This window comes from Phocoena phocoena, chromosome 5, assembly GCF_963924675.1.
Source record: "Phocoena phocoena chromosome 5, mPhoPho1.1, whole genome shotgun sequence".
NCBI lineage: Eukaryota > Metazoa > Chordata > Mammalia > Artiodactyla > Phocoenidae > Phocoena > Phocoena phocoena.
This window is the reverse complement of record NC_089223.1, coordinates 47,360,228-47,381,322: the sequence shown is the minus strand read 5'-3', so window position 1 is coordinate 47,381,322 and position 21,095 is coordinate 47,360,228. Positions and strand designations below refer to the sequence as shown.

The 21,095-nt window shown below is 44.1% G+C and overlaps 1 protein-coding gene across 1 annotated transcript in view; it reads left to right on the top strand.

Annotated features, from left to right (window-relative positions):
* Positions 1–14,490, top strand: part of PARM1 (prostate androgen-regulated mucin-like protein 1) — a 37,261-nt gene extending 22,771 nt beyond the window's left edge. The window contains exons 3-4 of the mRNA XM_065877216.1: positions 2,299–2,377; positions 14,406–14,490. Of these exons, the coding sequence (XP_065733288.1) occupies positions 2,299–2,377; positions 14,406–14,490 (164 nt within the window). The remainder of the gene's footprint in view (positions 1–2,298; positions 2,378–14,405) is intronic.
* The last annotated feature ends 6,605 nt before the right edge of the window (positions 14,491–21,095 follow it).

Here is a 21,095-nt window from a genome sequence, read left to right as displayed (position 1 = left end):
GCCAGACAGCCACCAGTCACATGGAGAGGAAGCCGGTCATTCTACTACTTTCTGTTTCAAAAAAAACAAAAAGAAACAGCACTTGAGTTGGGGAACTGCCTGTTTTTTCTTCAGTAGAGGTGGTATTTAAATATATCCAGTAAATCGCAGAGTTGGAGGAGATCCAACTGCCTAGAGGGAAGAAACTTTGAAGGACAAACCTATGATTTCCTAAATTAAATGTATCCTGGGGCAAGAAAGAAGGGTCTTATAGAGAAATCAACTATATTCTTTCTCTCCTCCCGTTTTTTTGAAAGGAGGAAATTAAATTTAAAGGTCAGTTTTCAAAGCTCCTAATTGCAATCAGTGTACCTTTTTGAATCTTGAAATTACCCCCATCACCTTACCTTGCAGTAATAATCCTCATTTCACAAGCTCTTAAAAGAGCTGTTAAGAGGCTTCAGTGAACTTTGAATGGTACTAATTTCAGCTCAGTTTGGAGGCCGAGAAGCTAAGTGCAGGGTAGAGGTTATCCATAAGGGGACTGACCTCAAACTTTCTCTACTTGATCCAGTCTCCATATTTGAGTGTTCGGTGCCATAATTCTACCTTGACGATAGTAAAAAGGAAAGAGAATTGTGCTGATAATTATACCAATCTGGCCCTAAAGGACTCTGGGAGCAAAGAGATGGGCGTGTGAGTGTCCAAGAGTGGAAGCTCTAAAATGGTACATTGCGGTCGGTCTGTGTAGACACACCAAGTTCTGGTCTTAGTCTCAATGTCAGCAATACCTCCTTGGCCTTTTAGAAATTATAACCAGCAGGGGCATGCATGTCTCCTGTAGCCTTCTTTCACCCAAACCTTGGCGGGAGTTACTAAAGAGTTGATGAGTAGACTCACTTGCTCCTTAGCTCTGCTCTAATTCCTTTGGTGGAAGGGCTAATGAGAAGAACAATATACAAAAGGCATTCATAAGAGAGGGGGGAAAAAATAGAAGGAGAAGTGGCAAAACCATCCGCAAATAGTAAATCTCCAAAAATGTGGGACAGATCCATCACCTTTGCGATGTAGTTCATGAAAGATGGGCACTGGTCCAGGAAGGTATATCTGGATAGGACTTTAGCTTGGTGCACAGGGCACCTCATTTAATTTTCTTCAAATTATGTGGGCAGCTAGAACAGCTCTTCTTTCTCTGTCACAGCAGGTGAGTGGCGTATGGGTCCACAGGGTTAAGTAATTAGCCCATAGTCAGACAGCTAATGATAGAACCACACGTGAATCCGCATATTCAGACTCCAGATCTGATGCTCTTTCCAATTTGTTTAAGAGTCCCATTCATTTGTTGAAGTAAAAAATAATTTCTCAGTGGCCTGAACGAGTAAATGGGATCCCTAGTACCAACTTTAATGCTAAAAAGGCACTTTAACAATGAGGAGACAAAAGCCCAATTGATTCTTGGTATTTCTGAGGTGAAATAAAACTGAAATATATACATTATTAGCCACCAACTCACACAAAAGGAGCATTGTGCCCCAAAGTAGTAATCTCTGGAAGCAGTATGGTTATTCTTACAAGGCTATGTGCTCAAAGGGGTTTTTGTTTTTTAACTGCCCATTAATAGTTGCCTTTGGAAACAGATTTCAAACTACACAATAAAACCTTCATGTTACTTTATAATTGTGCCTGGTTATTTCTACAAACAAAACATAGCGTTACCTACCAGACTTGACCTTATTTTATACACCAAACTTGACTTTGTCCTCCACAAAATCAGATTCACCTTTCAGGGCTGAAAACTGGACACATGACCCAAAGAGGTGTTCTTTTAAAATGCTTTGATTTGATGGCATCATTAAAATTAGTGCATCTCCTACCAAGATGACCCTTTTGAAGTGGCCACTACTGACATAGCGCTGTGGTTCTGCTTTATTAAAAAATCAACAGCATTATTTTGTCACGACCCTTGACTTAGCATCCTAGGACTTCCAATATTTTGCAAATGCTAGAAAGACAAGCTAAAGCACATGAAAGAAGAAAATAGCACTTCAGGAGATTTTAAATCCACTACCCCTGCAGACGGCAGCAGCAGCAGCAACAGATCGGTGGCATTCTTAAAAAAATGATCAAATATTACTGTGAACTGTTTTCTGAACTCAAGGCCAGCCAAAAGGTCTTCATAAATATTGGCCATTTACCGAACTTAGCCTAGCCTGAGAAGCATTTTGATAACAGAATCAAGCTCCTGGGTTTCGCATTGCAGAATGATCTGGAGTGAACACCCTTCCTTCATCTTCTTTCTGTGCCTCTTCTCCTTCCCAGGCAGCATCGCCGCCATTACGGTGACAGTCATTGCTGTGGTGTTGCTGGTGTTTGGAGTTGCAGCCTATCTAAAGATCAGGTAAGACACCACCCTCCTCTTCTTTATAAAGAATGGAATTCCTTTTTATCAGGCTCTGGGCTGTGAGCTGTTTTGCTGAGTTCTTGTTTCTTCATAAGTATCTCAGCTCTCAGAAATCTTGGCAGGGAAGTGAAAATGGCCGGCGTACTGCACCCTGGACAGGAATAGATGGGGCAGTATCTGAAAGTTGGCAAAGCAGAAGAAATCATCCGGACTGTACAGCGTGATGATGTAATGGAAGGAGAATGAATCTGGAGTGAGGGGACTGGGGCCTTGGCCCTCTGCCCTTAACTCACATCATCACCCTGAGAAAGCTGCGTGTCTCCTGAGCCTCACTTTGTCTCACCTGTGAAATGGGCGAGATAGGCAGGCTCAATGGTTCCAAAACACTGATGTTCTGAACACTGATGTGGGAGTGTGTACCCAGCCTGGAAGGAGGTTCTCACTGCTTCTAAAGCAAAATGTTGAAAATACAAGGAAAGTGTAGTGTTTTCTACAAAAATTGGGTTTTTTTCCCCCCGAGATTATATCCTTATAGTTTGGGTTTTAAAATATCCTTTCTCTTATGAAAAGAATGTGATCACAGATGGTAGTTGAGTTTTTACTTTCTTTAGCCAAAGAGAAAGTTGCAGTACCCTGTGAGCCCTCCACTTTTGTCGTCTACCGTCTGTAAAATCAAAACTCTCAAAAACCACGTTACTCACACTGAGTGTCCTTCCAGCTGTAAAATGCCAAAAGGCAAGTGGCTGTCTGGTTCCCCAGTCTGCCCAGTGCCTATAACAGGGACAGGAGGACGCATGCCACCGTGATGAGCACAACTGGTCCCTGACCCCCCAATGCGTTCTCCTCCCAACAGCCAAGCCCATCTTTGTGGAAGCTCCTTCGACCTGTCACTCCCTCCCTCAAACGCCCCCAGTGGCTTTCCCCCGCCCTTAGAATTAAACTGACCCTTCAGCTTGGCGTGAGTTCCTTCATGGACCCACCCTGCCACATCTTTTTGCTCATCACACATTTCTCTCCCTGTTAACCACTGAGCTGCAGTCACACTGGCTTTCCATCCAGTTCTTAGAACACACCAGGTACTTTGTCTCTCCAGGCCCTTGGTTCTTGTTGGTCCCTCTCCCTGAAATGTTCTTCTTCTAGTTCTTCCTCATACATGGCTTTCGAGTCACATTCTCCAGGAGACTTCCCTTCCAGTTTGGTGCCTTTGTTATCTATTCTCCTAGTGCCTCAATTAGTTTCATCCTGGCTGTTTTCACTGTATGTGATTTTATTTGGTTTTTTTTTTTATATGCTTGTTTGCTTGTCTTTTGTCTCTTTTCCCCACAAAAATGTGAACTGCCTGAGGACCCAGACTTTATCTGTGAGCACAGAGCTGGCATAAAGAAGATGCTCGATAGATTGAATAAATGCACAACTGAACGTAAGAACACACAATCACACAGGCACGATTGTGTACACATGCACACCCTTGACTTTTTCTCATCACAGCTGTGCTTCTCCCTCAAGAGGCGTGTCCTGGTTCCCCACGTGGAGCTCACGTATTTATTTATTTATTTATTTTTTTAAACATCTTCATTGGGTTATAATTGCTTTACAATGGTGTGTTAGTTTCTGCTTTATAACAAAGTGAATCAGCTATACATATACATATGTTCCCATATGTCTTCCCTCTTGCGTCTCCCTCCCTCCCACTCTCCTTATCCCACCCCTCCAGGCTGTCACAAAGCACCAAGCTAATATCCCTGTGCCTTGCGGCTGCTTCCCCCTAGCTATCTACCTTACTACGTTTGTTAGTGTGTATATGTCCATGACTCTCTCTCGCCCTGTCAAAGCTCACCCTTCCCCCTCCCCATATCCTCAAGTCCGTTCTCCAGTAGGTCTGCGTCTTTATTCCTGTCTTACCTCTAGGTTCTTCATGACATTTTTTTCCCTTAAATTCCATATATATGTGTTAGCATACGGTATTTGTCTTTTTCTTTCTGACTTACTTCACTCTGTATGACAAACTCTAGGTCTATCCATCTCATTACAAATGAGCTCACGTATTTAGTTTCTCATCTCTGCACATACATCCCCTCTGCTGCCCTCTCTCATCTCCTCCGGTCACCCCAGCCCAGACCAGCGCCCAGTGGGGAACCCTCCCCTTCCCCTTCCCTTTTATCTCCCTCCATCTTTTGTTCTACACATGAACAAAATCAATCTAATGACTGGTGTCAAGTATGAGAGTGCCTTGTAATATCACCCCTACCTAAAGTACAAAGAACACGAAAGCCAGGTTTCAAAGAGAAAACGGAATTAAAGTGCTAGCATTACCTGTGTCTAAAAGCCTTTATGAAAGGATCCAGTGGTCTTCAAATTAAAAAAACAATCTTTCTCTTCATTAAGTCTATATTTCCTTGAGCATCGAACAGTTTCATGAATTATAGCTTACTGAATGCTACCCTTTTCCATCTGGCTTAATTACTAGTTTATCACGGTAGATACACTGTATTTTAATTATTAGTTAAATTGGCTTTTATGAACTAGTCTGGGTACCTCATTCCCACTTTGTAACAGAGTTTCTCTTTGTGTTTGGGAGATTCTGGGTGGGGCTCAAAGAAAGGAACTTACAGAGAAATTTTAGAGACATTCTGGAATCACCAGTGGTGAGTTCCAAAGGGCTATGTCACCAAAAATGCCTCCACAGTGTATGGAACAAAATAGAAACACTTCCCTCTCGCCACACACTTGCCAGAAATGATGTTAAAATAACCTCAGGACTCTTCTTCTTGACTCCAGGCAAGAACTCAACTTCACCACCTGAAGCCTACCACTGATGATAGACAGACAGACTAGAACAGTGACTAAGAACTCAGACTCCAGGAGCAGGGAGATCTCAGTTCCAATCTCAGCCCTACCACTTTCTAGCAGCTTCTACCATCACCTGGGCATGTAACAGAGCTTCACTATCCCTCACTTTCCCTCCTCTGTAAGATGAGGACCGTAATTTTAACTACTTGGTAGCATCGTTGGAAGGATTAATGAATGCTGCTTCCCAAGTACATAGCACTGCCATCATCATCATCAAAGTGGTCAGCTGGAAGGAGCGCCAGTAGGACAGCTGATCAATAGATAGTTACCGAGCATTAGCCATGTGCCAGGAACTCTTCTAAGCAATGGGGTCACATCAGTCATGAGACACAGTTCTGCCATCTCAGAACTTACTGGGTTTGGAAAATTTTGTTAGCATGCCATTAAAATTGGTTCTAATGAGTGCTGGTTAAAATTGTATAACATTTTACTTAAAAATTTTTTTAATTTTTAAATTTAAATTTTAAAAAATTAAATAAAATTTAATTCTAAAATTTAAAAAATTATTTAAATTTTAAATTTAAAAAATTTTTAATTTAAAAAATTATATTTTTTCTCCAAGCATTCTCAACACTAGATAAATTCAGTGAATGATTAAATTGAACTAGTCGTTGTTTCTCTCCCCTGTAATGTAGTTCCTCCCTCTTAATGTAGAAAGGCCCCCATGGTGTAAGTATAAGGTTTGTTATTTATCTTTGGCACTACAAACTTAAGGATGGATAAAGTGATCAGACCCCTGTTTAGAAACCCCCTAAGGAAAACCTCTTTCTGCTGCTCTGGTAATTATTTTGGAAAAATGATAACATAAGGAGGTTAATAGCTCTTATGCATCTCAAGGCTATGCTGAAACCCCTTCAAGTGTTATTTTGCCAGATTCTTGGAAAGCCCCACTAATCATTCATCAAAAATACACTTGGCTCAATTGACAACTGTGCATGCATGTGTGTGTGTGTGTGTGTGTGTGTGTGTGTGTGTGTGTGTGTACCTAAGGTTGAGTTTTGCCTTGGCTGGAAATTTCCTCCATTCCTATTGTCCCACATTTCGGAGAACAATAACATGACAGAGGTATGTTGTCTGTGGTTTTTTTAGCTCACTTGGCTGGAGCAGCAAGTGACTGAAATCACAGCCCATGAGGGAACCATTAGCTTCTGGCCTGCAACCATGCCCTATCACCCCAGGCCCAGCCGATGTCCCGGCAAAGGCAAAAGAAGATCTGCTTGAAAGGGCAGCCTCACCACCAGAAAAAGGGCACTCTAACCTAAGCCACTTTTGGATGCAATTTATAAAAATGAACTGCCCAGAACCTTCCAAGGCTCTTTTCTACTATCCACCCCCGCACTGTAGCCAGCAACAATGTGGGGTGGAGGGAGGAACGTGGGCTTTGCAATCAGGTTCGATACTGACCCTTCTACTTACCCTTCTACTTACTATTTAGGTGGCTTTGGGCAAATTTATAATCTCCCTGATCCTTCATTTCTTCACCTGCAAAAATAGAGCTGATAACACCTATCTTCCAAGGTTGTCTTGAAGATGAAGTAGATGACCTGGAAAGACCGTATAACATGGTAAAGAATGTGGACTCTAGGGCAAGTTCATCAATCACTCTGCACTCACTTTCCTTGTTTGTAAAATAGGACTAGAATACTAATACCTAACTCAGGCTTGTTATGAGGATTAAACTATGATACAGGTAAACACGCAGTTCCGGGGTTGAAGTGAGGGCCATGGAAGGGCCAACTGCTGTCCTCGTTGTAATTGTCATCATACGCTTCCTACTTAGGTGCTCAGTAAACTGTAGCCACCAGCAGCCCCGTTCCGTAGGCATCAGGGATTCAAAGGAGAGAGGAGAGGTGGAGGAGGAGGAAGACGGCACAGAAGCTCCGTTTTCTAATTACCTGTTGACGTGCAGACTTCCATGTTCCATCTTGGCAATTTCAATTGTGCTTTTTTTAAACGCCTCTGAAGTGGCATCCACATTATACATTCATTAATAGAAGCTATCTCTGAGAAATCTTTATTCCAGGGCAACTTTGAAAGAAAGCAAAAGCCCCGCCTGCCTCTAGCAGAAGGTTGTCTTTAATTAGTGATGATTGAAGAATGAGGTAAGTCCGTTGTGTTTTGTTTAAGTTGGCTCAAAACTGCTCAGCCACGAGATAATCTCCTGGGCAGGAGACCATATCTGCTATCGCCAGCAACGTGGATGCTGCTATAATTAGGTGTGCTGGTAGCCCAGACAGACAACACAGCTGTTCCCTTCACAAAAATAAATGTGATCTTGATCTGTAGACACAACAGGGCCTGGCCCTTAAGACATCTTTGTAGAAGTCACCTGTTTTGCTTTAAGTCTTTCTAGTGATGACATTTTCTACAACTGGATTCTTCCTGGTTGTTGTTAGGTTGAAAAACTAGGCCCATAAAGAGCCAGCCATGAAGTCTAAGATCTTCTAGTGTTTGCTAGCTACAGGTTGACCTTTTCCGGTCAGCTTCTGGCGTTCTGTAGGTCTAGTTGACTTGATTCTCTACCTCAGTGATTCTCAAGACTTCAATGTGCATAAGAACCAATGGGCGAGGGCCTCCCTGGTGGCGTGGTGGTTAAGAATCCACCTGCCAATGCAGGGGACACGGGTTCGAGCCCTGGTCCGGGAAGATCCTACATGTCGCAGAGCAACTAAGCCTGTGTGCCACAACTACTGAGCCTGCGCTCTAGAGCCCACGAGCCACAACTACTGAGCCCACGTGCCTAGAGCCTGTGCTCCACAACAATAGAAGCCATCGCAATAAGAAGCCCATGCACCACACCAAAGAGTAGCCCCTGCTCGCCACAACTAGAGAAAGCCCCGCACAGCAACGAAGAACCAAAGCAGCCAAAAATAAATAAATAAATTTATTTAAAAAAAAAAACAAAAAGAACCAGTGGACAAGCTTGTTAAAAACACAGTTTCCTGGGTCTCAGCCCTGTAAGTTCTAACTCAGTGTGTCAGGGTGGGGCCCATGCAGTGGCAGCTCTCACCAGCTCACAGGTGATGCCAGTACTGCTGGTCCAAGGACCAGACTTTGAGTAACCCCACTCTACCCTTTCCTCCCAACACTCCAAACACACTTGGCTCTAAAGTTTCCCAGGTATAATGCTCTGCTGTTTCGTGCCTTTGTTTTTTTTGAACGTACTGATCCCTGGCCAGAGGTGTTTGGTTCACCCCTTTCTTATCTGGCTAATTCCAAGTTGTCTAGCTCAAGAGAGATCTTCTCTGGGAAGCTCCCACCCTCACCCTCTCCACAGTGAGTTTCATGCTGCCCATGCCTCCTTCGTACCATTCACTTCCCTGTACTGGAATCATTGCGTCCACTGCCAGTCTCCTCCACTAGAAGGTCAGAGAGCCCCTGGCAACACCTGACATATAAGAGTTGCTTTATAGATACTTGCTGGCTGAGTGAATGATTCTGGGTAAGAAAGTTTGGGGTGCAGCAGCAGTGTTGGTTTATTCCAGATCAGGAGAAACTAGGTTTAGAGAAGGGGAAGCGATGGGAATCTGTTAAACCATAGATTTCCCCTAGTTATCTCATGACTCTGAACTTGTTGACAAATAGGCAGGTGTTCCGACGTGCGGGCCTCTTCTGTTATGAGTGTCTGCCAATGTGATATTAAAATATAAAATAAATTTTACCTGCCCCTTCAAAGTAAAGGTGATTATTTAAAGATACTGAATTATGATACTCTAACTGTTGCCACTAACTTGCAGTGGTTAACTGTGGGCAGATAAATTCACCACTAATGGTCACAGATTTCTTCAGATTGGTAGTTCACAATGTTAATTTCTTAGTTTTGACTAATGGGCCATGGTTATGTCAGATGTTAACATCAAGGGAAGGTGGGTGAAGGGCTCATGGGAATTCTTTGTACTATCTTCGCAATTTTTCTATAAATCTAAAACCATCCCAATATAGAAAGTTTTTTTAATTATAGGTCAGTAGCTACCACACAGATGTGTTGTTTGCTTCTGCCCCAGAGCCTTTGCACATGCTGTTCTCTCTGTCTGTAGGGTCTGCCTCAGGCATCCCCATGGCTCATCCACATCTCCTTTATGTGTCTGCTCAAATGACATCTTCGTGAGACTTTCCCGATCACCATATTCAAAATTACAATCCCCACTTCCCATATGGAACCCCTCATTCCCCTTCCTTGCTTTATTTTCCTCTATTGTACTTGTTACCATCTGCCATATTATTTTTCATGTCTTATTTATTCTGTCTTCCCCCATTAGAATGTAAGCCCCCTTAGGACAGGGATTTCTGTCTCTTACTTCACTGAAGTATTCCCCAAATCCCAAAATAAGGACTGATCAGTGATAACTTTTCAATGAATAAATGAAAGGAGCCAGGCAGGGAAATGACAATCAGAAAAAGAAAGCCACCAACGAAAACAAAAGAGCCAGTGACAGCTGCACCAAACTAGCTTTGCTAATGGATGATTAAGAGCCTAAGGCCTAATGGCTAATGACCAAGGAGCTGCAAGTTCAGTTGTGTTTTCCCAGCACTAAGCCATATCTTATTCATCTTTATAACTCTCCTTCTTAGCACATAATAAGCACCAGTGATTGAATGGCAAGACTCACTTTACTAGAGATGAGAGGACTTTGGAAGGAGTAGTAATAAACAAAGTTGGAGACCTGCTGGAGAACCGGGGTTGACCCTTATAAAGGAGAAGGTGTTTTCTAAAATATGTTTGTCTCAACACAGAAAAAAGTTAAACACCTCATTCATTTTCAAAGAGCGTTGAGTTCCATTAAGTATTGATGCTGTAGCTATCTTAAAATAGGTACCTTTTCACAGTTGTGGAGAAGGCCTCAAACCATAAATGTCACACCACATTTACCAGTTGTCACCAACAAAGCATCACCAGTGGTGACTGCGGGGAGTGGGGAGTGTTGCTTTGTTAGAGCAAAACCACTTGAGAAGGAAGCAATGAGGCAAGGGCTTCACAGAAATCATTCCCTATCTTGTCCCCTCAGGTTCTGCTTTTAGCTAACTAAATCATCCGACAGAGTAGAAGAATAGTGACAGTATGCACAGTGTCATTGATTTACAAGGACTGTGGGCCTATACTGAGTGCTTCAAAGCCGTGTCATCACACGGGAGAAACTGAGTTGTTCTCTTTCCTCTTCCTATCTTTAAGGTTAAAATGGTGGCTTTGGCCCTTTCTCTTCTTTAATAAGGTATTTTCACTTTGCCATGGTTATACGGCACAATGAATTGCCACAGGCCATACTAATCCCCGCTGGTATTGACAAAGTAAACTCTGTGTATTTACTCCGTGTACTGTTTATATGCTACTGGATGTAAGCAGTTATTATCATGTATTTATAAAAGTAGCATCGCATTGAGAGCAACATATCAGGCATTCAGAAAATGAGAAGCAAAGTAAGACGTAGTCTGCCCCCGGAAGGTTTACTGTCTAAGGAAGCCAACGCACAGCAAATGGAAAACTTAGCTATGCTGGCTTGCTGGGTGCCGGTCTTTATGAAGAAATGGAGTAAATGAAACTGCCTTGACATGACGAGGATGTCATTCATACAGAGTGCTTTTAAGATTGAAATTAAATGCAGCAGCCTTGCAGTACAGAGCCAACAGGCCTTAGTTTTAGTACCACCTCTCCCAGTACGTCACAGTGACAGTCTTCCAGATCCCTTGGTCCGAGCCCCACCTTCTTAATCTTGAGAGTGGGAGGGGTTTTTTGTTTGTTTGTTTGTTTATTTATTTATTTATTTATTTATTTATTTATTTATGGCTGTGTTGGGTCTTCGTTGCTGTGTGCGGGCTTTTCTCTAGTTGCGGTGAGCGGGGGCTACTCTTTGTTGCGGAGCACGGGCTCTAGGTGCGTGGGCTTCAGTAGTTGTGGCACATGGGCTCAGTAGTTGTGGCTTGCGGGCTCTAGAGCTCAGGCTCAGTAGTTGTGGCACATGGGCTTAGTTGCTCCGCGGTATGTGGGATCTTCCCGGGCCAGGGCTCGAACCTGTGTCCCTTGCATTGGCAGACGGATTTTTAACCACTGTACCACCAGGGAAGCCCCGAGAGTGGGAGTTTTTTCACCACTTTAGACCTGACAAATGCCAATCTGAAAAATTCCCCCATTTCCATCTAAAACATGCCGTGATTTAAGAGGTTCTGACCAAGAGAGATAGTTTAAAGTGATCATTAATGATTCTCTTCTTATCTCACATACACACACACACACTCACACACAAAATGTGTTTGTCTTCCTCTTTCCACAGTATTACAGGATTTATCCAAACCTGGCTTAAATCCCAGCACACCCAATTCTTCTTGTTTAGGGTCATTATTACATTAAAACATGCCCTACGGGTTCAGTATACTCCCAAACATGGTTTATCTCTGTTTCTTGCTTTGCTTCCCTCATTTATCAGTATTTTGCTCAACTCACAGTCCATTCAAATGAGAAGACAAAGAAAAATGAAAGCTCCATCTTTTTCCTTTATTTTACTAGTGTGTGTTTAGTAGACATCTCTTATAATACAGCAGATTCAGGTATAGCTCTGATCAAATAGTCTTGCCTACAATAACCACGAGCAGTAAGACCTGACGCCCAGAAGATTTTTAATCCTCTAACCCCACTCTCGCATGATAATCATTTTTTTTAAGTTATAATATAAGAAGCTGGTTTTATAACTATGCCTGGGGCATAGTTTCAGGAGTTCCTGGAGAAAGTGAGGGAGGCGCACTTTTCACTCAGTATCCTTTTCTATTTGCAGATCTGTCATGCGCTTGTGTAAGCTTCATTATAATAAAAATTAAAAAGCAGTATTGGGCAACATTTATTGTGCATTTACTACGTGCCAGGTCTTTTATATGCATTACCTCATTTAATCCACCCACCAATCCTAACGCAATTTTTTTGTTTCTCCGTTTTATAGATGAAGAAACAGGGAGTTAAAAATATATTCAAGGACATACATCTGTAGGCTCAACTGACATTTTATGAGAATCAAATTATATGATAGATATAAAAATGCTGTGAGAAAGCACACAGCGGTGAGACAGAGTATCCTATCAATAAAAGAAGGTGCCTATTGGGTCCCTTTTGGCCAGACTTGTCACAGTAAGTCATGCTGAAACTTAGGCCCAGCTCCAGTCTTGTAATCCCTAGGTTTCTACTTGTTCAGTCTATAACTTCCATTTCTCAACCCTCCTATTAAAGAATTTGATTGGAATTGGAGGTTTTAGGTGTGGGGGAAGTGTTGGCGATGGATGGGCGGGACCTCATTTACCAACACTGCCCTCCCCTATTCCTGCCCATCAGTAGATCAGTGGTGTGTTATTTGTGACCTCTTTCCTTCTTACACCCACAGAAACGAGTGTGGGTCTTCAGGGAAAACAAACTATATTGTGGAAGTTTCCGGGTATATAGACTGGGTCAACTGAGCCAGCCCTCGGGACTGGAATCAGAATTTTGAAAGCTAAGAGTCTGAAGCCAGCCCGTCAAGCATCTCTTTTCAACTACCTGACAGATATAAATAAGCTTAGAAGAGTGACAGCGCTTATTTTAGCAACAGATAGAAGTATATAGCAAATGCTTCTTGTGCCTCTCGGGCTGTATTTTCATTTTGTTTAATTTTCATATCTAGCTGAGAAAAAAGTTAGGGGGTGTGGGTATGTTCACCTGTACTATAGAGAGCCTACCTGATTTCCAGTGGCGAGGTGTCAAAATTCACAAGCTAGCCTGAACCTCAGAGGCACCAGATGCTCATCTTGTGGTGTTCTCCAAATCCTGTCATCGGCTTTATTCTTAAAATGCCATAATCATTTCCAGGAAGCTCCCACCTTGTGAACAGATTGGATGTTCAGGATGTATTTTTTCCTATCACTGTTTCTGCCACAAACATTTATCGAGGACTTACTCCTCTAGGTGCTGGAGATAGAGGCAAGAACAAACAAAACAGGCAAATAATCCATATGTATAGTCTAATTTGAGGAGAGAGGCAGTCACAAAGTAAATACGTAAATTGTATCGCATGTTAGAAGGTGGTGAGTGCTATGAGAAAAATTAAGCAGGGAGTGCTTTGGGCGAGGAGTGGCAAGTTTAAATAGAGCTCCTAAGGAAGGCTTCCCCGAGAAGGTGACATTTGGGCAGATGTAAGGAAATGAGGGAATGAGCTATGTGGAGATCTGGAGGACAATTGCTCCAAGCTGAGGGAACAGTAAGTGCAATGACCCTGAGGCAAGAGTGTGTCAGGCATGGGAGGAGAGAGCAAAGAGGCCAGTATGGTTGGAACCGAGCAAAAGGCACTGGCATAGTAGCTGATTTGCTCAGAAAAGCAACAGGAGCCAGACCCTGCAGGGCTTTGCAAACCATCGTAGTGACTTTGGCTTTGACTCTATGTGGGATGACGGGCCACTTAAAGGCTTCAAACGGAAGAGTGATTTCAGTTTCTTTTTGAAATAACGTTAATTGTGGAGCAGCTTGCCAGAATGAGCCAGCAAAGCCGGATAAACCCCTATTGACGTTGAGCTAAGGTGCTAGGCAGACTCCAGGGAGCTGAGCTCAGAGAACTGGGTTCGGATCCCGGAGGTGAGGGTTCGACTCATAGCTCAGTTGGGTGACTTTGGGCATGTCAGTTAACATCTCTGAGCCCCGTTTTCCTCATCGGAGAAGTAAGGATGAACAATACCTGGCCCATGGTTTTATTCTGAGGATCAAGTGAACACGGAACGTAGAAGAACTTTGTAGATTATAAAACATTATATAAAGGTCAGGAGGGGGTGGTGAGAGCAACAGCGGTTCTGGTTGTGTCGTTATCATTTCAGGGAAGATGAAGTCCGGGACCTAAGCCAAAATGCCAGGAATGCAACCTTCCCTTTCCCATTACTTCTTATTAAATAGCCATGAAAAAGGGGCCTCTTCCTCCTCCAGCATTGGAGATCAAGGAGAGAGACAAGGAGCCAGCTGATCTCAACAGAAGGCCCCAGTTGGGCTCCCAGTGGATCAGTCATAACTTACAAGGTGTTTGCGGACTGGGGCCTCCCGGCTTGGTGCATCTGCTACCGAGGGGTGTCCTAGTGAAGGACTGTGTCTCCTCTCCCCGGTTCACGCCCTAGGGCACGGGGCTGTCCGCAGATGGGCAACTTCTCCAAATAAGCACACCCTTCTTCTCCTTCCCACCAGGCATTCCTCCTACGGAAGGCTCTTGGATGACCACGACTACGGGTCCTGGGGAAACTACAACAATCCTCTGTACGACGACTCCTAACAAAGGAAGGTGGCCTGGGATGAGGAGTAACTGTCTTTATTTATCAGTGCTTATCCAGTAGAAAGCGACAATCCTAAGCCTTGTTTTGTATGTGTGGTTGTTTTGTTTTCCTCCCTCTCCTCTGGCTGCTACAACTTCCCCTTTCTGGTACCAAAAAAAAAAAAAAAGAAAGAAAGAAAGAAAGAAAGAAAATTATTTAAAAGTGAGTGGAGTCTGACATGCAGCTGACATGGGCCAACCCTAAGCCGTCCAGGCCGGATGCCACGGTGGAGGTGTCTGTACCCAGCGCAGGTCCCACTGCGAGAAGAAACAGGAAGAGGGATCAAGTTGTGTCGTCAAGGGTCACTTTTAGGGGAACTTTCGGTGTGTGGTATTTCTTAAACTTTTCTTTAGGAGATTACATTAAGTCTCAATGAGGGGAAAGGCAATGAGTGCTGGGAGGAGTTTGCCCTGCAGGTAAGGAAGCAGGGGTGTCTCAGATTCCTTTTTAATCTCAATTTATCTGGTTGTGTCCCACAGGACACCTGCTCGGCTCTGCTAGCTGGATGCCAGTTTCTTAGCTGCCTAATTAAGGAAAGAGGAACCTAGAAGGTGCCCGGGGGGAAGCCAGCTGGCCGAGGGGCAGAGTAGTAGGCTGCTGTCAGATCTCAGCCCGCCTGCTACCTAGCCTCCCCTCCAGGACACCTGTCTCTGCTGAGGTTGCCTGTTCTAGTCAACCGCAGCTGGGACCCCAGCCCACAAGCTTTCAGCGGTTCCACAGGAGAAGGCTGCGAGCTGTAGAAAAGAAAGGGAAGAGACGTGTGAAGTGAGTGTGCAATGGGGGCGTTGAGGAGGGTGGGGGGGAAGGGCCGTGTAACATACACCGCGTACCTCATTAGGGAAGGTAAGAGCAGCCCTCAGTAACTGTCAGAGACATCCACTGCCTGAAGGAGCCAGTAGACTCCTTGCTTTCTACCCACAAAGCAACTGGTTCACTGCCTTACTGTCTGTTCGATAAAGGCTGTAAACGGGTTGTTCTTGTTGCTGTTAATTTTTTAAAGGCACCAGTTTGTCTGCAGTTGCTCAGTGAGGCTTTTCCGTACAGACACAGTGATTGATCCGTTTATTTTTCCCAAATGTTTACCTTACTAATTCTGCTGTTTGATAAATGGACACCCCTGGGTACCTAGTTTTAAAATCCTGCGTCATGAATTTTGAGAAAGAGCTGATCATCTTTGTGGGCATCCGTTTCCAGCAGTGCCTCTCAGCAGCAGGTAATTTTGCTTCCCCTCCCCCATCCAGGGAACATTTGAAAATGCCTGGTGATACTTTCTGAGTGTCACGACCTGGGGGTGCTACCACTGGGTAGAGGCCATGGAGGCACTAAACATCCCACGATGTACAGAATAGCCTACCCCAACTAAGAGTTATCTGGCCCCAAAGGTCAACAGTGCCGAGTGTGAGAAACCCTAATTTATTGTGATGCTTGTTGCGACAAAACAAGACGCTCCAGGTTACGGATAGTTTTTACTTTTACCTAAATGAAACGATTGGTTCAATTTTTATCTCAAAAGTATTTAGTGTTGGCGGATGGGTTGCTTTTTGCTGTGCATGGTTGCCTTTTTATTTCTGTGTGTTTTCTAGATAGCTTTATTTCATGGCTCTAACCCTGTCCTCCTGAAACACCTGTGTATTAGCAGCCGGCATTTTAGTCCTGATTTCATAGCGTAGAAAATTTACATTGGGTTCTGTTTCAGAATGTGTCATAGTGTCCTATGCTATCATAAAGAACTTGAAACTGCATCATATTTTATTTCTAAACTTGGACGTGCTGCCATGACTCTGTTTCGTTTCCAGAAACTTGACCCTCAACTCCTCCTGTCATTCACTGTGGCCCAGCAAAAGTACTGACATGAAAACAGCCGCTACCGTGCTGGGCTAAACTTCTCTGGTGGCAGAGACATTAGGGCCGGTGACACTTTCCATGATGTGCCAATCCCCCGCTCTGAAAGAAATTGGACAGAGAAAGTGGACATTCTCAGAAAAATGGCCAGGAATGACCAAGGGTACCCCTTCTGACCATGCTTGGCCTGAGTAATTATCCCTCTTTCCTACCCTCACCCCCTTTGTAGGCTTTCGGTTCGGCAAAGGACAATTCAACAACGACAGGACATTCCATGTGTTTTTTTCCTCCCTCGGCCACAGATGTGCTGACAAAACGTCCATTGGGAACCTTTGGAGAGGTGGTCTTCTAGGTGTTGCTTCAGTCATAAATACTGGGTGAGAGGGACCAGCCTCTTCCCAGGGAATCCTGACTCAGCTAGCATCTTTCCCTACCAAGGCTGCTGTTGTACAAGAGCACTTGATGGGTTGGTTGCTCTTATTAATTTCCGGATCCTTAAGGTAGAGAGAGGGATCTGGACCTACGGCAGATGCATTCAGCAAGGTGACAGCTTCCCATAAACTAACACTCCTTGTTATGTTAGTGTAAAATACCGATGGGTTGAACCTTATTTTGCCAAGTACATTTTTCTATTTTTGAGTTGGCCAAAAATGTTAACAACTGTATTCAACAACTATTGCTTAACACACTCACACTCACACACACACACACACACCCCTGAAATATATGCCAATAACTGACGTCCTTTACCTCAGGGAGCGAGTCTGTTCAGGCCTACTTAAGGGAAATGGCTCCAGTTGGTCTAAAACAACCATGTACTCTCCAGCGACCGGACTAGTCATAATGCATTAGAGAGAATGTCAGAGCAGGAGAGAGGCCAGCAGCCTCTTCTAGGTCACAGATTGCAAATGACAGAGTGGGGTTCAAGTTTGTTTTCTTTTACCGTGGCCCCAGTGAAGTCTCCTGCCCTCCCTGGACGTCTGTGTCTTCACTTCTTAGTCGGGCGTGATGCTGTCCTATGGACCTCACCCCATGCTACCTCACAAATGTGTTGTGAGGATTAACGAAATCATGTCTACAGTGTATTCAGTTTCTGGAGAAAAATATTTATAGACATTTTAAGTATTACATAAATGTATAAGTGATCTCAGTTTCTTGTTTGACTGATGTGTTGTTTTTACTTAAATCTATGAAACGACAGCTGTATAGTAACTAGATACAGACAGCTGTTACAACTCCAAGCTAACCCCCAGTGCCGCCGCCTGACTCCTGGGACCATGAAGGATGGTTTCCATCCCTGAATGAAAGGATGGCCCAGGACATAGGTCTCACAGACTATTGAGTTAGGGTAACACATATGGATACCTGAACGCTAACAGCAGTAGACCTGGCCTTTATCATCCCAAAGTTTTCTGAGTTCTTTGTGGAGTTGATTTTGGTTTACTGTCATCTGTTTGCCCTTTATCTTGCTTGCAAGGGTGCATGGTTCAATCCCTCGCATCTGGGAAATGAATTTTGCAACTGGGCCAGATGCTAATTTGCACGTTGATTCACCCTCTTTGCCTTTTATCTCTTTTTGGCAAATGAATGTACCATTTCAACTTTGATTTTAAAGTGCTAGTTGATATTGGTAATAGTGCTAACCAAGAGACCAATGCCAGATTGCTTTTTTGGGGTGAGTTAGCCAACATCATTTCAAGATGGAAAAACTTGCAAGTTCTTTGATATTTGATCTCATTGTATCTACATTTGTTGTAAGACGTATTGCATACTAATGATAATTATATCAATTAAAGTTCTTAAAAGCTTGCATCTGACAGTGTTGATTCACATTTTGGTATGTTTTGTTATTCAAGCCATTTGGTTCCTATGCTCAGTACTGCTCGGATTAAGTAGTCCTGGCTTGTTCTTAGAGAAAATTTATCCCACATCAATAAATAATACTTTCTGCAGAGTGGGAAGTTCTCTCTGATCTTGAAACAGAATTGAAGGATGTCAGAAATGAAGAAACTTTCCAAGCAATGATTTTCCTCTTAACCGTAGACCATGCCTTATAAAATAGTTATAAAAATAAACACTTTGATTCAATAAACAGCTAGTGATCCATGTTAAGTCACGTTAAGGCAGTAGCAGTACATTTGATACTTGCTTTGCTCTCCTTCAAATAATTCGGCATACCCATCCATCCGACAGTTAAATAGCAAGCAATTTCAATCATCCAGAATATAATTTCCACCTCCAGAAGCCAACCAAAGACTATTCTGATTCTGAAGAACGCAGCAATAACAAAGCCCATGTATCTTGCAACATAGGAGAGCAGCGGATCCACCTGCAAGCTAGAGCAAGTTGATTTGATGATGGATTTAAAATCGAGGTCAGATTTAATATGTTTAGGTACCTGGCTTCCAGTGGCACAGCATGGAGGATTGCTGGGGAGGACTCAAGATGAACAAAGAGAACCAGACGTGAAACAGACCCTTCACCGTTGATCATTCGGTCATTTCTCGAAGACCTGCCATGGGCACGAAAGCAAGTAACAACTCCATTATTCCAAGCTTGCCCGAACAGGATTGGTTGGAAAACACATTACGTGTGTATAGAAAGAAAAAGCCTAATAATAATGTGTAGTGTTTACATATTATGAATTTTTGGTTCCAGATTAATTTTTTCCCTGTATTATAGCTTTTCCAAGTCAGGTCATAATCTGTTTCAATCACTGAGTAACCTGTCTTCAGTCTTTTACTCTCCTAATATTCAACAGTATGCACCAATAGCTAGTAGCTATATTTTGATTTTTGTCAGAAAGGACTGAGTCATGAATGACACTAAAAAACACTGATCAGATTGGGAAAACACCTGTAAGAGGTATGACCTCTTCTCTTAAAAGATGTAGTCTTTGGGGCTTCCTTGGTGGCGCAGTGGTTGAGAGTCCGCCTGCTGATGCAGGGGATACGGGTTCGTGCCCCGGTCCGGGAAGATCCCACATGCCGCGGATCGGCTGGGCCTGTGAGCCATGGCCGCTGGGCCTGCACGTCCGGAGCCTGTGCTCCGCAACGGGAGAGGCCACAACCGTGAGAGGCCCGCGTACCGAAAAAAAAAAAAGGATGTAGTCTTTGGCAAGTGTAGAATGGACTACATTTTCTTCACTAAAATAGCATTAATCCGTTCCAGTCAACAAATGTGTTTCTGTTTAAGCAAGACACTGAATATTTACTAAAAACAAAAGAAGCAATGTATATTCACTAGGAATTTTAGGTGCCTGTGGGCAATTGTCTGATGTAACCCTTGCATCAGCTTTAGGGGTCATTACGCTCTCGCCATCTGACAGATGGGAAAGCTGAAGTTCCAGGATATTAACTTCATTCACGCATGGACTGAGTCCTTCTGTGTGCTCCACAGTGAATGCGACGCCCCCTGCTATCCAAGCATTTACAGTTTAATACGTGGCAGAGGTGGGATTCAAACCAGGTCTGTCTGTCAGCAGAGCCATTTCCACCCACGGGACTGGTATCTGATGTAAATATAACCCAGGTCTTAAAACTGTCAGATCCCTTGCAAAATCCCCCTCAGCTATTTTGGGCCATCTCGAGGGTGCCTGGTATGGAGCCCAGAGCGAGCCCAGTCAGCTCCTGAGCACGTACCCCCTGCCAAGCACTGTCACCTTTCTGCTGACTCCTGCTGCCCTGCTGGGCAGTGTTCTCTGCCAAGGGGAAGACTGCCTCCCCTCCCCCCAGTTCTGCAAGAGCACAGGCCCCCGCTGTCACCCAGCATTTTAGTGAAAACCTCTCTCTTATTGTCCGCATGCAGCCTCCCTGCTCTCCCCAGGTCGGATGTGAGTCCCCAGCAGCCTTGGACTAGGGACGCTGCCTTTGGTGTCACTGTCCCCTCTTGTCCGAAGGCTCCATCATTGCGCTAACTCGTCTTTCCTTGGGGTGGTCATAATAATGCTTATTCTCACATAGACTAACTGTGTCAAAGATACTGTTCTAAGCATTTTACATGGATTAACATCCCTGTGAAGAGATATTGTTAATATCCCCATCAGTACAGATGAGAAGACTAAGGGCCAAAAGGTTTAGAAGCTTGCCCCAGGTCATACAGCTGGTAAGTGGTGGGGCAGAATTCAGATATCACCAGTGGACCTCCAGAGTCCATGCTCTTGACCACTTCCACAGAGCCCTCACTGTGTGCCAGAGGTTCCTGGCACGTACACTGGGCCAGCCATCCCAGTGAACCCAGTGGGACAACCTGAGGCTGGGTACCCACTGCGGAAGCAAGATCCCTGCCTATAGGAAGGTTTCTAGAGTAGCCAGGGGGCCACTCTCAGGGCACCCGGCCGACCAGACTCTAAGCTGCCTCTGTGTAGATTCTGGCACTGCCAGCCAAGGTCACCCACCTGACAACCACTGTAATCAACAACAGGGGACTCCAGGCTGACCCTTCCCAGGCCCCAGACCACACAGCAGCTACGGTGAGATGGTCCAGACTGCCCTCTTATTCCCCCACTGACCATGTCTCCCTTGACACTTGGACAGAAACCACCGCAACAAACACTGCTGGGCAGAGTGTTGAAAAGTTCCAGTCAGTCAGAAGCCAGATGTTGTCGGGTGGTGTGAGACACAAATGCCCACAGCTCAGCCCCTGTGCCAGGACATTCAGCCCTGTAACTAGGGTTCACCAGGGGAAAAAACAAAACAAAACAAAAAACACTTTTCCTTGAATT